The following is a 17344-nucleotide window of genomic DNA, read 5'->3' on the forward strand; positions in this document are numbered from 1 at the left end:
TACCAAAGTTTGGTTTGCCAAAGATGAACACCGATTTCTTATCCGATGAGAAACTTACTACATAGGAAGTGGCAAATCACATATTTTACTTTGATTTCAGAATGTATTGTACAATATTCTTATTCTAAAGCGACTAAACAGTGATTGTGATCAAAGATGTTGAACTTTAAAATGAACATTGCTTTCTTCCTGATGGTAGATTTGATGCTTGTGAATGCCAAGGTTATCCGAGGTAAGCTCTTTCTTTGATCTTTGGTTCTACTCTGCGACAGCAGTTTAAACTCTGTTAAAATATATATCATCTTTACCAGACCAAATCTATGGAATATTTTTATTAGAATGATTGTACCAGGAACTTCAAACTTGCGATACACACTGGTACAGAATATTGAGAATACACCTAAAATCTAAAGAACAAAAAAAAATATGCAGAACCCAATATTTCAAAGTGTTATCAAATTCCAAAAATTGAAAACAAAGTTTATTTTTTCAGAGCGTTTTTTGGCGACCTCCATCAACTGTGGGATGAACACCAATGAAAACCAATTCTTTTCATCCATCAGAATCTCTGGTCATGAATACTCAAAGCAAAACGACGGTGAGTTTATTTTTCCCCGAATCTTTATATATTTACTATATACCAGTTCTCTAGGACTGGGTCAGTACATCTATTTTCGGAAAGAAGCACACATTTTTATAAGAGCATCCAAATCCTAAAAATGTTCTTATTTTCACCATTTTGTGAGCATTTTTGCCCATTTTCCTAAGAAATCGGATCTTTTAGAGTCTACAAAGCTTTAAAATGTTCTAAACTTGCTCTTGATATTTTGGCCATAGAAGCCTCGCGTGTTCTTATAAAGTTTGCTCTTATAAAAACGTGTAGGATTTGAACCTGGAGACAATGGTTTGTGGGGTTTGTGGTCATCTCTGATTCATCTTTGCTTAGTCATCGTGCTCAGTGCGTTTGGACTTGGTTCAAGAATTTCAATTTTAAAGGGAATAATATTAGCTGTTCACAGGAAGGGATCTTTTCTTCTTCTTTTGTTTATCATATTTATCATTACACCTCATATTCAGGTCTCAATGTTGTTGTTTATGATATTGGCAAGGCGACTGTCGTCCAATCAAAATCATTTGCTGATCCAAACACCCGAGAATTCATGCAATTTATACGAAATATAATGCCGGGTAGGCTGATCATCGGAACATCTCAAATACTTTGTAGTGAAACGAGTGCAGTTGATTTCCAAAAACAGCAATCCATTTTATACGGACTGAGAAGATTGCGGATACACACGCGTGGACTGAAGCCGCTTGTTTTCAGGTAAGTCGTTTGTCAAAAAGTCAATTCGTTCCTTTATGATTCTGATAGAGCATACATAGGCTTTGGGTGACAGATTGGAATAAGCTCTTTTCAACGTCAGTCATTGACTTTGAATAAATACAATAGAATTTTTAAGGGGAAAAGGAAAAATTGCAACCACAGGCATCCTTAGATATGAAAGATTGGTGTTTTTAACTGACAACAATTTATGACTTCCGCTATTGGAAACCCCATTTATTTTAGAGCTCGATAGTTTTTAGAGTACATCTCTTTTTTTTATAAGAACCAGTCGATTTTTGGTGAGGCTCAGCTGTTCTTATTTTTTTTGGCACTTAGAGTCTCAAATTGTTCTTATCCTGTTCTTATTTATAGGGTATATTAACGTATTTCAGGCTTTGTACCCAAGTTTTCCTACTTTGACACCTATAATTCTTTAAATTTAGTAATTCCAGGCTCAGCATTGTTCTTAAGTTAAATTGTTCTTATTTTTTTGTGAATTTGAGCCTCATTGCTCATATAAACTCTTCTTAGGAAAGAAAAAGAGTGTATCTGAAAGACTCTAAGTCTATTGAAGCTAGAATCATAATCTAGATTGATAGCATTCATAAAACTCAATGGTTGAAATATTTTTCAGATCGGCTTTATTTGCATTTTGCAAAGAAGAATGTTACCCAAACATCACATCGAACGTTCAGTTACCGTACAATCAAGTGCACGATTTTCGTCAGGGACCAATCCTTCTGTCGTTTCAAATCGAAAGAGAAGTGATAGAAGATGAAAAGAAAAGTGAGATGAATATTTTCGATTTTTGTGTTTTTAGAAATTTTAAATCTCTTCATGATTCAAACCACAAACATTGATGGGATTTTAGATTTGATTAATAATCAGTTCCCAAATAGTAAAGGGGGATCTGATTAAAAGAGAGGAGGGGTCCGGAATTTTTTCAAAACAATTAAACAGGGGGTCTACTTGCCGGGGAGGTCGGAAATTACGTACCTAACCAGGCTGTTTAGAGTAATTCAGCTTTTGATAGATGAAAATATTTTCAAAAATCAATGAACGGGGGAGGGGCTAATAAGAACGGTGTGATTCGAAAAATTCTCGAATCCGGGGTTTCTTCGGGACCTTAGAGTATGTATTCTTGATTTTCAAATTCACATGCCATAAGTTTCTTACAAGTGTTAAATCTAAGCTTTCAATATACTGGAGTTGATGATGTGATTTAAATCAAATTACAAAAGAGAATCTTGTCGTAAATGAGCTACCTTGTTTTACGGTGTAATTTCTATTCGATAACTTGTATTTGTTGTAAAAATTTTCCAGACTTCTCTCCACCTTCAAGAAGATCAGCCAAGAGGGCGGAACTAGATGATCAACAAAGCTCACACGCAACTTTATACATCATTATCATCGCATGCGCACTTCTCATTGTGGCCACCATTATTGGTGTTGCCATAGTTCTATACCGACGCTACAAAAAGGATCATGGGAAATTAGACTTAACATCAGCCAATACCCAAGAGTCTTTTCGTGAACGACTTGGAAATACTAAAAGACGTTCATGTGAGTTATTGTTTCTGGCCAAGGAGAAGAGCGGATGTTATAAACAACGTTATGAGCCGACGACGAGCGCGCGTTTGTTTTCAATACATTCAAATGACGGAGGAGAACAGTCTTGTACGGAAGTTGGTGATATGAATGGCTTTGCATCATATGTAAAGGTGAGACATGAAATAGTATACCCAGGTCAGGCACACTCAAAACGTTCATACAACACTAGTTTTACGTCCATTGTGTCCATATGACCTTGAAACAAGAAAAAAAGTACGGTGTTTCGGTATTTGAGATGCTGACGTTAAATTGCCTAAAAATGCTTCGGTATTTCGGTATTTACTCGTAAAACTTCGGTATTTCGGTAACTTTAAAATCTTTCCGAGCTGTTTTCTTCATAAAGAGACTTCCAAAAATCGCCTGCGGCGCTAAACTTTCTTAGAAAGCTACACCCATATTTTATAAAACGATCAGTTTTGACACAGTATGTACATACCATTTCAGCTCCCAAGCAATAGCGTGGTGACACGGGGTCAGACACAGCTCTACCTATATTCAGTCTAGTGGCAACTTTTTTGTGGTTATAGTCCATCCACTATCCTTTAAATAATGACTTTCAAAAAAGTGCTACCTTCTCTCAAGCACTTACAAATGTCTTTTTTTTTCTTTATTAGAGTAGAATTTGATCCAAAGGCAGACGGACTAAACCAATCTGGAGTCCCTTTCCCTAATTTCACATCACAAAACACACTTTTAGCCACAATAGCCGTAAATTAGCACAATTTTTCGCTTCGCTCGCATTATTTTGTTAAAATATTTCCTAAACCCTTGCAGGTTGCCTTCTTTTGATTTGCCTCCCCAATCTTGGTCAAGCAACCATGCTATTGCCCTTTTCTTAAAAGACGGTGATGGGATAGGTACTGCCTAATTCTCAAATTAGGATTAAAGAATTATCCATAAAAAGAGCTTTTTGAGGTACTTAGTTACAATAGTAAAACAATTCTAAATTCATAGTGCTTTTAGCCAAATAAGAAAATGTTAAAATCGATTAGAATTTTCTTCCGTCGGGACAAACCATGGTTGCACTTTGTCAGTAATTAAACTTCAATTCTATGATGTTTGCATTTGGAAATTAGACCATTCGTCTGTATATCAGCTAATAACAGTTGAAAATGAAATTTTCAACAGGGCATCCCTTACTCCTTGTTCCATCAACAATTCTTGCAGTTGAAATACCTTTCCTCGCGAAAGGCCCAAAATGAAATGTAAAAATATTCGATGACAGTATTTGGAGTTAATTGTGTCCGGTATTCCGGGAAAAAATTGCCGGTATTTCGGTATTCAGTACCCCTTGAAACCCTCCCCAGTAGAGTGTCCATAACTCGCACACGCTTGGGAAACACAAATTTGTTCTTGTAAAGGAGGGTTTCCTGTTATAGAGGTTTAAGTTAAAGAGACTACACTGTAACAGCTTCTTATCTTTTGCGGCACTTTTAACTAAATACAAGAATAAGTTTAAAAGCATACCACCTTTACAACCTTTCACACCAACGAACTTGCTGATGAATTTTTATTCTCTTATTCTGAGATGATTTTCAACAAAACAGAAACTAATTGACTCAACTGACTCTCTTTAATTCTATCTAGAAAGGACCAAGACTATTTTTTTTAATTTGACAGTTTCAAATTATGGAGAGTACATTTGTGGTCATCACTTTTGACTCCCGTTTGGGATTTCTGAGTTCAATTACCACTGTAGTACTATGGTTCACTTGGCAACAGATCTTCTTCCGGGTCCACCCATACCAAGTGAGGGGAATTGGGTACCACTACTCATCTGTCATGTATCACTCATCCCGTTATACGCTTGTGACAAGCTATATACTCTCCTGCGTAGTGCGAGTGTCATTACTATGCATCATGCATGGTATATGTGTCTCGCATGCACCTACTTCGTAAGGAGTAGCAGGACCCATTCCCCAATTGGGAGAGCTCATATCATCACTTTATACGATTTCCCGCTGAGGGAGCAAATGTTCTAGTTTGATTTACAAGATTTGTAGAGGTTATTAGATTTAAAGAGTTGACAGAGATCAAACTTATTGACTTAAAATTGAACAATCAAGTAACAACATTTTATTCCAGGTTGAAACAGAGGACCACCAGTTGATCTACAAAATCCCGTCGGGCGTTTCCAAACACGACGCCCCACAACACCCACCACCCACACTTAGAAGACCACCAACAGTGAATTCACTCAATAAATCGAACACCGCAATGAACAATTCCAATGAATATCTGAATCCATACGATTATGCAGAGTCTGGTCTGCGAAATACACAACACCGTTCCGTATACCAAGAAGGTAAGATATTATTGCTCAACTAACTGATATCAAAATATACACTCCTGTCTCCTTTGACCTGGTGTAAAGTTGTGACGGCACCATACCACGAGAATGCCGATAGGATAAAAACCTATTCGAATTTGTAAAATGATTAGAAATAGAGATGGTTAATAAACTTTCCATCCGAGAACAGTTTTGATCACTCTTTTTCAGTAGGTAGGGGTAAAGACGAAAAGGTAACGGGGGTGGGCATAGGATTACAACAAATAAACTCCAAATGGAAAGAAAAGTCTGGAAACTCTCAAAAGAGAAGCTTGCGGTGTGCAAATTCTACTCGCTGACGCAAATCAGCTCGGAATGGGTGTTAAATTTATCTTAACCACAGATATGAAGGTTATGTGATCGATTACATTTAGTTATATCCAATGAAAGGCTTGATTGATCCGTTTTTTTGTCATGAGAGAATTTTTTTCTTCTATTTTTTAGTTGAACCTCCAGGATATTTTGAAGAATACACGTCACTTGAACCACGTGATGATGACGTAATAGATAACGATGTAATGCAAGATGGTGACCGAAGTAGTTTGGTCTTAAATGAACCAATTTATGATAATTATCAAAACAATTATATTGTACCGTATTCATGAAAAAGGAATGGTGCAAACTCAATTCCCCTAGATCGCCCTTTTTATAATGGGGATAAAGCTCGAGAAAGGCCTGGGAAATACCTGTGGAACAACCGAAGATTCTCCGGTTTTTTAATTTACATTGCCGGCAATTTTTGTACCAACTTCCATCAATGAAATAAAAAGGTGATGCAAGTGGCTTTGGATGCGAGATTGGGAATATTGGTATTTTTGTGATGTTCGAACCCGAGTAAAAAATCATCTCAAGAAAATTAGCAGCCAGCCATAGCCAGCATTTTCATTTATCTATGAAGTTGAAGATCCTGACTACCTGCCTACCATGAATTAATCGTCTTCGAGACGAATTGATGAAAACTATTTTGGATTTCCAAAATTGAAAATTATTTTTTATGAATCGAGTGACGCAGGAAGATATATAACTATTTGATGGGATGAACCTTTGAGATATAGATTACAACCAACATTTGATGTTTTCGTGTTATGCACGGGGAGAATTCTCAAGAATCTCTTTTAAATTCATGAATGAAAGAAAACATAACAGATTTTGAAAATTTTCCCTCGCCAGCAAGGGTTATAATGTTTCTCTTTTTTTTTTCATTCGTAAAAATGTTATAAAAGTTATCAGTTATAAATTTGAAAAGTAATTTCTCAAACAGTTGTAACGACCAACGGTAAGGTTTTTGTCAAATCGTCTTGATCTAAATTAGGTAATGAATGTTCTCCATTGCAGGTCATTTTGACCTGTTCTTCTTCGTCTTCCATGTGCGTTTTATCATTAGCATCAAGAAATTTTGAGATGGCACCAAGAAGAGCACCAACGAAACTCACGGATGTTGCGATATAGAACGGTGCAACGAAGGAGTCACCTTTTACCATGTAGCCTATAAGATGAACAGATGCAAAGTTAACGTGATGAACTAGAAAAGGAAACCTACTTGGGGGTCACTTAGACAAATTTGAGTAGGGTGACGCTCCGCTGGTTAGGGTCCCTTTTTAAGACTCTGATGGCGTCTGACAGGGTTTTTGTTCTGACAAGGTCCCTAATTCATCATACATTCATATCTGACAGGATTTAACGTCCCTGTCGACCGTCAAGGTCAGTGCCCCCCCCCCGGGAAACCTTTAGAACACGATACGTGTGAGTAGAAGGTATAGATATCTAGCACCCTATTGTAAGTCAAGTTAGGTTCAGGTCTATTAGTATACATATAGAGGTTTTATTCGTGTTTTGTCCGTCCATCTGTCCATCATTAAAAGTTCGATTTATGTAATGGATTGTGTACAGATTCGAATGTTTTACGAAATTACGTAAATTAACCGAACATGAAAAACCTTGATATCCGAAAAGCCCCTATTTTAGCAAAAGACAGGGTCCAAAATTTTAGCTTTCTAAGTGTTTTCTTATAATAAAAATGACGATATCCTAACTTAAAAATGACAAAAAAGTAGCGCGAAAATCAATCAAAAATTTGATGCTTAAATGATTACTGTAAAACATATATTATTACTGACCTGCAATCAAAGGGCCCAACATAAGTGGAATTGAAATCACCGAAAACATTATCCCAATCGCAGCAGCAACTTTATCTTTCGATGGTAATAAACCAACAGCCACTGCTGGTAGTTGTCCAACAAAACATCCTTCACATAGTCCAGCAATGATGGAAAAAATGCAGAAATGCCAGTAAGTGGTGCCCCTAGCTGCAATAATGTTAGATAGAGCAGCTATGAACATTGCAGCAAGGAGTAGCGAGAATCTATCGATGACATTTTGCATTGTTAAGAAGACCCCACTGAATATTTTGGTGATTGTGGATACAATGGAGAGAATGGAGATGAGAAACTGAGCATTTTCTTTGGTGATGTCGTTCTCCATCGCGTGTGAAATCTGAAAGGTTATAAAATATTTTTTATTAAGAACCAAACTCTATCAGTTTGATTTATTTCAATAGTTTAGCCAATTTAACAGATGATATGGAGTAAGTTTAGTAGAAATTAACCTTGGTGAATATGATAGGTTGAATATAAGGTTTTGTTACCTCAGATGATCAAAATCAAGAGTACGTAAGTAAGTTAAACTAACTTACAAGTAACTAGCCCGAATATTTTCTATAGCTAATATTTTGTTTTGAAGTAAAATGCATGAAATTATTCGAACTCAGACTCACCAGAAAAACAAAAGGAATGAATGCTCCAAACAAGTAGACAGACACACCAGCAAGATAAATAATGAATTTCATGTTGCGCCACAGCTCTTTATCAATAAGTTCGCTCAAGTTAAATGCTTTTGTCGGTTTCGATGGTTTTGGCGCCTCGTTGTCTATGTTATTATTGTTATTGTCGCTTGTTAATTTTTGATTTTCTAGCGCTCCATCTTCTGAAGTTTCGTTAAATTTTCCATGAAAAGGTTCTACATCATTTTGTTTTCGTCTAAGTTTGTGAGAATAAAATAAGAACACATAAAATAAAGGGACTAATGCGCAGGCGCGGAAAGTCCACCTGTATCCAAATTCACGTAGCATCCAAGTTAGTAATTGACCTAAAATCAAAGCTCCAAATCCGGTTCCACTCGATGCGAGACCATTAGCGAATGAAAGTTGCTCGCCGTAAAATGATTGGTTGATAATCAATGTTCCCGCGTAATTTGCAAAACCAGCTCCAGTCCCCCACAAAACACTGTATGTGAATATCAAAAATTGGACATTCTCAACGAAGGATGATGAAAGCCAACCAACAAGACATAATACGATTGAGAGTCCAAGTAGCCGATTGAATCCGAATCGGTTATAAATGATGTGTGCTAAAGGGCTGACTAAGAAAGTTGTACCCATTCCACAAGAGCCGATCCATGCTGAAAATTTTGAAGATAAAAATCAAAATCGTTGAAAAGTACAGTAGTACTACAGTAAAACACCCCTGTCTCACAGCCCCTGTGAAGCTTATTCCTATGCGGGGATGAAAATTTATTTTAAAATATCAAAGGCGATAGAAACTCTACTGTTCTCAGGTCAGAACATTTTCCAATCAGGCTGAAATTTTAGGGTATTTGTCGTTTTAAAATCGTGTGCCTCCCCTCTGGGGTGTAGCCATGATAACTATAAAATGCTAGGCAACTTGAATGAATAAACAAATTTAATCTGACGTCAAATAATAGAAATATAGATAGTTCACAAATAAAATTTTTGTGAAGGATTTCCAAGTCATGAAATATTAAGTGTAATTAAAAAGACTTACCTATTTGAGATATTTCAACGTTATAACCTTTATATAAACTGTCGAAAAACAAACCAAAATTGTTGTGTATTCCAAAAACTCCACATTGTACAAGAAAAGCACCAAAGCATATCAAATAATCATCTCTACTTCGCATGTCTCTTGAGTGTTAAGATGGTTGCACGTGTGGCTTGATGTTTTAAAGCCTATTTTTACTTTGAGATCTTATTTAGTAAAAAGGCTAGAAAAATAAAAATGGTTGAAACAAGATAGTAACGAAAGGTTGAATAGAAAATTTACTGCACCACAAAAACCCTATTACAGTAAACAGTCTTCTATTGTTCGAATCTCTCTATATAATTCGGACTTTTTTCCTGTCCGGTCAAGGAGAAATCTTTTGAAATCCTTTCTATAATTCGATGGTCCAAAAATTAAGAAATTGTTCAGGAACTGCTCAGACATAAGAAATCAAGTAACATTAAGAATTAAACTTGAATTTACCCAAATTTACAATAACCTAAACAAAAAAGACGATACAATATCGGTGAAACGACATTCAATGTGTCTAAGAGAGAAAATTTACTGAAGTTATACTGATATTGAAGCTGCATACTAAGCAAATCCAAACTTAACAGCTAAGTAAATAAAGAACTCGATAAGGAACTTTGAGGCTGAAATACTTTTTAAAAATACGGGAACTCCAGCCTCAGAGCCAAGTTAAGGTTCCTTATAAAAAACTTGTTTTTCTGTAATTCGAACAAATAAGATTATCACCCCGTTCGAGGTCGATTTAGCGAGAGTCAACTGTATATTCAATTAAAATAATATCACAGCAAGAAGCAAACTCGTACAAAATAACAACTCAATCAACAATTATAATACTTTATGTAATTTGCGTTAAATTATCGGAATAAGTCAAATTTAGTCTTAACTTGAAAAATAACCTCCAATATGAATATGTGAACCGTCTAAGGGAAATCTCTCGCGAAAAAAAGCCCTGAGAGTCCAACTCTACAAAACACATCTTACTGATGTTTAAAAACCTTTTCCTCCATATCTCTCTTTACCTCAAAAAATAAAGAAGTTCAAAACAACGATAAAATTTTACTGGGGAAAAAATAATTTCTGGTTCGACCTGCTTATGTCTCCGTTATGGAAAAAAATTCCTCTTCAAAAGAAAATTCCTTATCTATAATTTATACTACGAAAGAAAAATAGTTGAATATTCTGTAAAGATTTTCAGTTAGATTTTTGTCAAACCAGTCAACAAACTTATTGAATATAAAAAAGAACTTGCTGACACATTCTCCATTCATAAAACAAAGTCTATCAATTATTTTTCAAACAAATCCCATTTAATATCGATAAATCTTTAATACGATTAATAAAATATCCGTCAACAAGTTTAAAGATAAGTAACGATATTGGATAAAAAATTTGACGTTAAAATCTCACGTCATGAAAGTTTAAAAGTTTATTTCAAGACATTGATTTCAAAGCGGTTGGATCCGAAACATCTGGATGGGAAATGAAAGCCACATATTTTCCATCCAAAACGCATGACCTGCGAGGTTTTACACAAATACCAGATTGAAAATAAAATTTATCACAATATTTAGAAAAAAATCGATATTATACTCTATCATTGCAGCTATCCAAGATCCCGGAAGGAGCTGATTTACTGAAAACACTGTTTTAGAATAGCCAGATTATTAGACTAGCAAACTAGTCTGTTAATTAATCATGACAGAGGGTGGGAACATAAAGGCGGCGGGCGTTTGCTAGAATAGGAGCTGCGTAGGAGAACGAGCAAAACTTGTTGAGACGCTGCTGATTAAGCTATCAGCCCTTGCCGCTAACAAAATTTCTTCCTACGCTTACCTAACTCCTACACTCACTTTTCCCGCGTGATACCGTTCCAGCCCGACTGGTGTGCCAGTCTACGAGATTATCAGCCTAACCAATTCCGTATAATTCCCGAGCTTGATTTTCCTTTTCCTTTTCGGAGGAAGGTTACTGTTGGTGAAGGAGTAGTGTACTGAAACCTTGTTGAATGGCAGATTGAATCTAGGACTTTCTTTGTTTTCACATACGCGGCATTTCTTTTAATTTGGCGATAATTTGTTCTTTCAATTCTGCGCTTGTGTGAAACCAAGCCATAACTTTCGTGGGTTCATGAATTTTAAGGATTTTGCAGAAAATTAACACTATTCAGTTTTTCCTTTTTAGATTAGAATCAAAATGCGATATCCAACGGCGCCATATCTTACCCTGAGTATTAGAGATATGTGTTTTTCACGCCCGGGGGGGGGGTACTTAGGCAAAAATAGGTGCTGGGTATGTGCGGACGGTAAGGGTCGGGTTTTCCACCTTTCAAAGTCTCTCTAAGGGTTACAAAAATCAGGAAATTTCAAAGTAGTCTCTCTAAGGGTGGGAAAAAATCACGATTTTTAGAAAAAAATTTTGATTTTGAGAGAAAAAACTACAAAAAGGTCTCACTAAGGGTAGGAAATTTTTGAAAATCAGAGAAAAATTTTCGAAAAAGTCTCTCTAAGGGTCACTTTTTCACTAAAATTTGGTCTCTCTAAGGGTCGGTTTTCGGAGGTCCCGTCCGCACATACCCCTCATTCACCAACCCTAGTACCCCCCCCGGGTTTTCACGGTAACCATATTTCTGAAGTAAAAGCGGGGTTCTTTATTAAAGTTGAGGTAAGAAGAAGACTCTTCCGTCCAGAGTTTTCAATTTTATCTTCTTTTTGAGTAGATAAAAAAATTCGCAGCGTTTAAAGGTTTTTCGAGATATGAACGTAGCATCACACCTTAGACAAAGTACCGTGGTTATCACAGCGTATAAATATTACATATTATGCTGTGAAGACAAATCTCGATTTCATTCAAAGTGCACTCAACAAGAACAAACAAAGAAATTTAACACCCCTGTGTCACAGACCCGCTGGGACCCCAACCTCACTGGAAAATTTGACTAAAAATTCGTTTCTGGTGGGAAAATACCTTGGAATTTCAGCCCCACTGGGAAATTCACTTTGATTTCATCCCCACTCGAAATTCAATGTTTAAAAATTGCATTCCCGAATGGATTTTTTAACATTGGAACATTTATTTGATTAATTTAAAATTTATATCCCCATTGGGATTTCAATAGGAGTTTCTATCCCCACTGAGGAAAAAAGTTTCACCGGGGCTGTGAGACAGGGGTGTCGGAAAGTTTGTTTGATTGATACTTTTTCGTACAATTTACCATAATTTATACAGAACCAAAACAACATAACTAAAGCCTGTCTCAATAAAATCTGTAGCGTCACAGAAAAAGGCTATCTCTTGGTAAGATTCAAATTAAAGAGCGCTTTGTGCTTGTTGAAAATATATTCATACCCATTGGCTCAAAGTCTCCACAAAAGGATTTCGCAGAACAAAAAGCTCGAACTTGCAAATAAATGATAATGAAATGCACGAAATTTAATGCGGAAATTATGCGCAATCTTTGCTTTTGAAGGAATCCTCGATTAATATTCAACACGTAACATTGTCAAAAGTCAATCAACAACCTATTAAAAAGAAAATTGTTCTGAGTTGCCTGTTAATTGTATCACTATAAAACAGTCTTTGCAGTTTTTCTACATATGACTGCCTTTATATACAATCGAACTTTGGGCTATTGAGCAATACATATTAAATTTAAAGAATTTAAACAGACATTACAACATTAGATGGCTTTACCACCTGATGAAAGATTGTTTTCGAAATTCTATCATCGCTTTAAGAGGGTTAACATTTCGCATGTTATCAGATGTATGACACTGGGCGAAATAAGAGATTTCCAATCCTGGAAATATTTTGAAAATGTGATATTTCTATATACATTTGTAAATATGAAAATATGACTTTTCTATATTTACAAAGTTTAGGAAATATTGTATTTCCAAATAAGTTGGAAATATTTTGAAAACATGATATTCCAATGAATTTCAGATTTGGAAATATCATGAAATATGATATTTTCCTAAACTTTGAAAATATAATAAAGCCATATTTTCATATTTACAAATGTATATGGAAATATCACATTTTTCAAGATTTTTCCAGGATTGGAAATCTCTTATTTCGCCAAATCTGAATCCTATGAAATAGGCTTTATTTGAAGCTTTCAATATCTTTGTCATGTATAGTCCTCTACCAAAATACAAAATAAGTTTAAGAAAAGAAAAGTATTCTAAGTTGTAATTTTTAGTTCTTGACTGAAGTCCGTTAGCTTATTTCATTTTCCATCCATGCTGGGTATTTCTCACCCTGTTTATCGAGTCATTTCATACGAATTTCCAATCAAAAGTGAAAAGGAACAATCAGTCTAATTATTAAAAATTTTCTTGTGCTAAGAATTTAAGGTCCACAAAAAATAACCAGTTTGAATCTTTCATCGGGAAAAACCATAAAATCATGGACAAAAGGTCTGTACAGGGTGTCCCTAATTAAAGTATCGAGTTTGAACATGCGATTGAGTAGAAAAGTTTGTGTGTGTTATCGCTAAAATATAAGAACGTTCTCCATCACACATGCTTATTACAAAAGGTAGTTACAACGTATAAATTAATCGTAATGACAAAGAAAAAAGAGGGAGAGCTTAAAATACAATTTTGTGAACACGCACATAAAACTTTCTACTCATAGTTGTGTTTCGACTCGATACTTTAATTAGGGACACCTGTACAGACCTGGACCTGTACAGACTCAAAAATTCCTCAACAGACCTTTCCATAATAACGTCACGAATATCACTAACCTCGTATTAAAACAATTACCATGGTGATTATGTCTCTCGAGAGATTAAATGGTTTTTTTTATGAATAGGAAGCAGTTTTAATAAAATCCGCTGGGAGTTGATAACCATGGTAATAATTTCAAAACGAGGCAAGTGATGTTCGTAGCGTAATTTATGAAAAGGTCTATTGTGCCAAAGCCTTTTTGTTCGAAATAAAAAGAAAAAGTTTATCATTTTTAATTGCTCTTGGAAATAATGGGTGGTTTTTCACTGAGACTGTCTGGCGAAAATCGATTAGCTGAAACAAAGAAAATTGATAGGAAAGCATTACTGACTCCCAAAACAGTTGTCAAAGCGTTTACAGCCCTTTGAATTTGAAGAGGTCTAGCCCTCTCTTGGAGAACAAAAGGTTTAATGACCAATTTTCGACGTTAAATGTGGAATGCTGATATGAAGCGATCAAAATCTGATTTTAAGCACGAATCTTTATTGTATATTTTTTACAACCCTTAGAAATTTATGAAAAGGACCGTTGATGAGAACCACTTATCTATCTAGCGTAGTGAAAAAGCACCCAATGTATGTAATTATTTTTGCCTTTGATAACAAAATATTTTTATTACCTTGGGAATACGAAAAGTCTTCGGCAAAGGCGAGCACGTTTTTACCGAGTTTGTTTGCAACCATCTTATATGGTTTTGGAGTTTTTCATAAATTACGTTTCGAACATCACTTGCCTCGTTTTGAAAATATTGCCAAAACTACTTTCTATTTCTATTCATAAAAAATCATTTAATCTGTCAAGGGACATAATCACCATGGTAATTGTTTGAATACGAGGCAAGTGATGTTTTTTTGACGTAATTTATGAAAAGGTCTAGCCTTGGAATCTAAGCGTTAAACTTTGTTCACAGTCTAAAGTCTATTCACGATAAGTGTGCACTCTTTTTTCATTTACCTATAACTTTTGAAGGAATTCTTCAATCTTTATAAATTTGGTATCATTGGAAAGATATTAGTGAGTGGAACAATTTGAAATAAAAAAAATTTTAAAATAATTCTAAAAATGAAGATGAAAATGAAGAAGAAAAAAATGAAGATCTTGTAGAAGAGTGCCATAACTTTCATTTTCACTGGAGAGATTCTTTGATTTTAGGAGATAATCACTGTGAAAAAATTTTATTAAAATATTTATTCAATATAAAGTTATGATACAAAGTTCATAAGTGATTGACCCCAAAAAAAACAGCAAAAAAACTGCAGAAAACAGCGTTTTTAGACTTCAATCAGCTTATAACTTTATTTGATATCTTTTGACTGAATGATTATTTTAGAGAATTTTTTTCACAGTGATGACGTTCGATGATTAAGGATTCACTTCAGTGAAAATGATAGTTATAGCACTTTTCTACAAGATCTTCATTTTTTTCTTCTTCATTTTCATCTTCATTTTTAGAATTTTTTAAAAATTTTTTTTATTTCAAATTGTTCCACTCACTAATATCTTTCCAATGATACCAAATTTATAAAGATTGAAGAATTCCTTCAAAAGTTATAGGTAAATGAAAAAAGAGTGCACACTTATCGTGAATAGACTTTAGTTTATGATATTTTTGCTGCTTGTTTAACGCGAAGGTAACTCGCCTGCAGGGAGATTTTCCCTGCAATGCAGGTTTGGCCTGATTGGCCAGCTTTTGGCGTATTACTTAGCATTACTTTCGCGCGCATTTTGATATTTTCGATGCGCGCGCATCGGGGGGGGGGGGTTAGGTGGTTACTTAGGCAAAAATAGGTGCTGGGTATGTGCGGACGGTAAGGGTCGGGTTTTTCACCTTTCAAAGTCTCTCTAAGGGTTACAAAAATCAGGAAATTTCAAAGTAGTCTCTCTAAGGGTGGGAAAAATCACGATTTTTAGAAAAAAAATCTCATTTTGAGAGAAAAAAAATTTCAAAAAAGTCTCACTAAGGGTAGGAAATTTTGAAAATCAGAGAAAATTTTTCGAAAAAGTCTCTCTAAGGGTCACTTTTTCACTAAAATTTGGTCTCTTTAAGGGTCGGTTTTCGGAGGTCCCGCCCGCACATACCCCTCATTCACCAACCCTAGTACCCCCCTCGGGGCGCGCATAATTTATGGAAAAAGCTGACTCTGCAGAAAAAAGGAAAACAAATGAAAATGAAAACATAGATTCATTTCGAAATAAAATGGCTGTTGGCTGGAAGTCTAAATACTTAATAATATTTTTTAGAGCTTGTGAAAGAGTTTTTATGGTAAGTTAACTATGTGTGTTTGCCTGGGTTTCCAAAGTTCAGAAAGTCTGTCAACAAGGGTTCACACACATTCTGTGTCAGACAAATCTACCTGCACCAAGCTCTATAATCTAAGAACTTTGTGAGGTGAGGTATTTTTTGTTTTTTTCTAAGATTAAGAGCTTGGATTTCCAGGCTAGAAAAGGTCTATAAGATGTGTTTTCGAAAAAGATGAAAAACAAAACTCTTTGAACCTTCAATCTTCAATCTCAGGCCTGAAGACTTGGCAAAAATTCATTTTCTTCAATGTCGAGTGGATTTGGTTTCTAGACACAAACTCTCCAAATCTAATAAAAACAAACATTGTCTCTGGTAAAAATTGGTTTTCAGAGCTTATTTTGAAATTGAAATTGTTCATGTATTTTTGAAAAGTCTACAACCTTATTGTCCCGCCGTGATTGTAGAGGCTTGAACTTTGAGAATTTACACTGTCTAAAATTGAGGTTTGAGCTATGTGTTCCCTTCAGTGAGCACTTCTTAATGGGAGAGACTAGACAAAATGGTGAAATGCCATCTTTCAAATAAAAGACGCGAGTTGAAAGGCGGGCATTTGTGGTCGAATGAAAATAATAAACAGACAAAGAAAACACTGCATACTCAGCAGTTTTGGCCTATACCTTTTTTCATGTAGAGGCACTTGAAGGCCTTTTTCTCCCTTGATGTCACGAATAAGACAGTTCATTGTCAGAAAGCCATCTGATTGGTCAGAAAATTGCTACACAATAAAACACCATTCTACTGGAGTTAAAACAACAAATAAAAGCTAAGCATTCAAGGCAAGGCAAGGAGGCATGTTTTGATAAATTCATTCTTAAACATAAAGTTAAAGAAGAAAAGTTTTAAGCAGCAATGACTAAGTATATATTGCTAATGTTTGTATATCTGTTCACATGGTTTGAGAAATCAACGGGCAATCAAGGACAATCAGTATCCACTCCTCACATAAATGGAACAAAATTCTGCCATAGTATTGATTTTGTACAAGAAGTTAACCTTGAAAGCAAGAATTGTCAAGGACACACGTTAAAAATTTACAATAGAAGATGTGCAGGGATATGCGGGTTACGTTTCATCCCGAATCCTGATGACCCGCGATTGACGCCGTCGGATTTGTGTGTAATGTGCCGCCCTGAGATTTCAGAAATCGAAATGACAATGAATTGTGGGATTCATCAAGAA

General features: G+C 35.4%; 2 protein-coding genes across 2 annotated transcripts; one reads left to right on the forward strand and one right to left on the reverse strand.

Moving 5' to 3' along the window:
* Positions 1-98: 98 nt before the first annotated feature.
* LOC136807740 (uncharacterized) lies at positions 99-6538 on the forward strand. The gene is made up of 7 exons (XM_067064354.1): positions 99-232; positions 494-598; positions 1078-1324; positions 1959-2110; positions 2648-3045; positions 5021-5240; positions 5709-6538. Exons 1-7 carry the CDS (start codon positions 157-159, stop codon positions 5867-5869), a joined length of 1359 nt encoding a protein of 452 aa, XP_066920455.1. The 5' UTR covers positions 99-156; the 3' UTR covers positions 5870-6538.
* LOC136807739 (monocarboxylate transporter 10-like) lies at positions 6412-9321 on the reverse strand. Its single transcript, XM_067064353.1, has 4 exons — positions 9104-9321; positions 8038-8720; positions 7382-7757; positions 6412-6750 (listed from the first exon to the last, which is right to left on the reverse strand). The coding sequence occupies exons 1-4, from the start codon at positions 9237-9239 to the stop codon at positions 6518-6520; spliced, it is 1428 nt and encodes a 475-aa protein (XP_066920454.1). The 5' UTR covers positions 9240-9321; the 3' UTR covers positions 6412-6517.
* Between the last annotated feature and the right edge of the window lie 8023 nt (positions 9322-17344).

Source organism: Clytia hemisphaerica, unplaced genomic scaffold (genome assembly GCF_902728285.1).
Source record: "Clytia hemisphaerica strain Z4C2 unplaced genomic scaffold, Clytia hemisphaerica genome assembly, whole genome shotgun sequence".
Lineage (NCBI taxonomy): Eukaryota > Metazoa > Cnidaria > Hydrozoa > Leptothecata > Clytiidae > Clytia > Clytia hemisphaerica.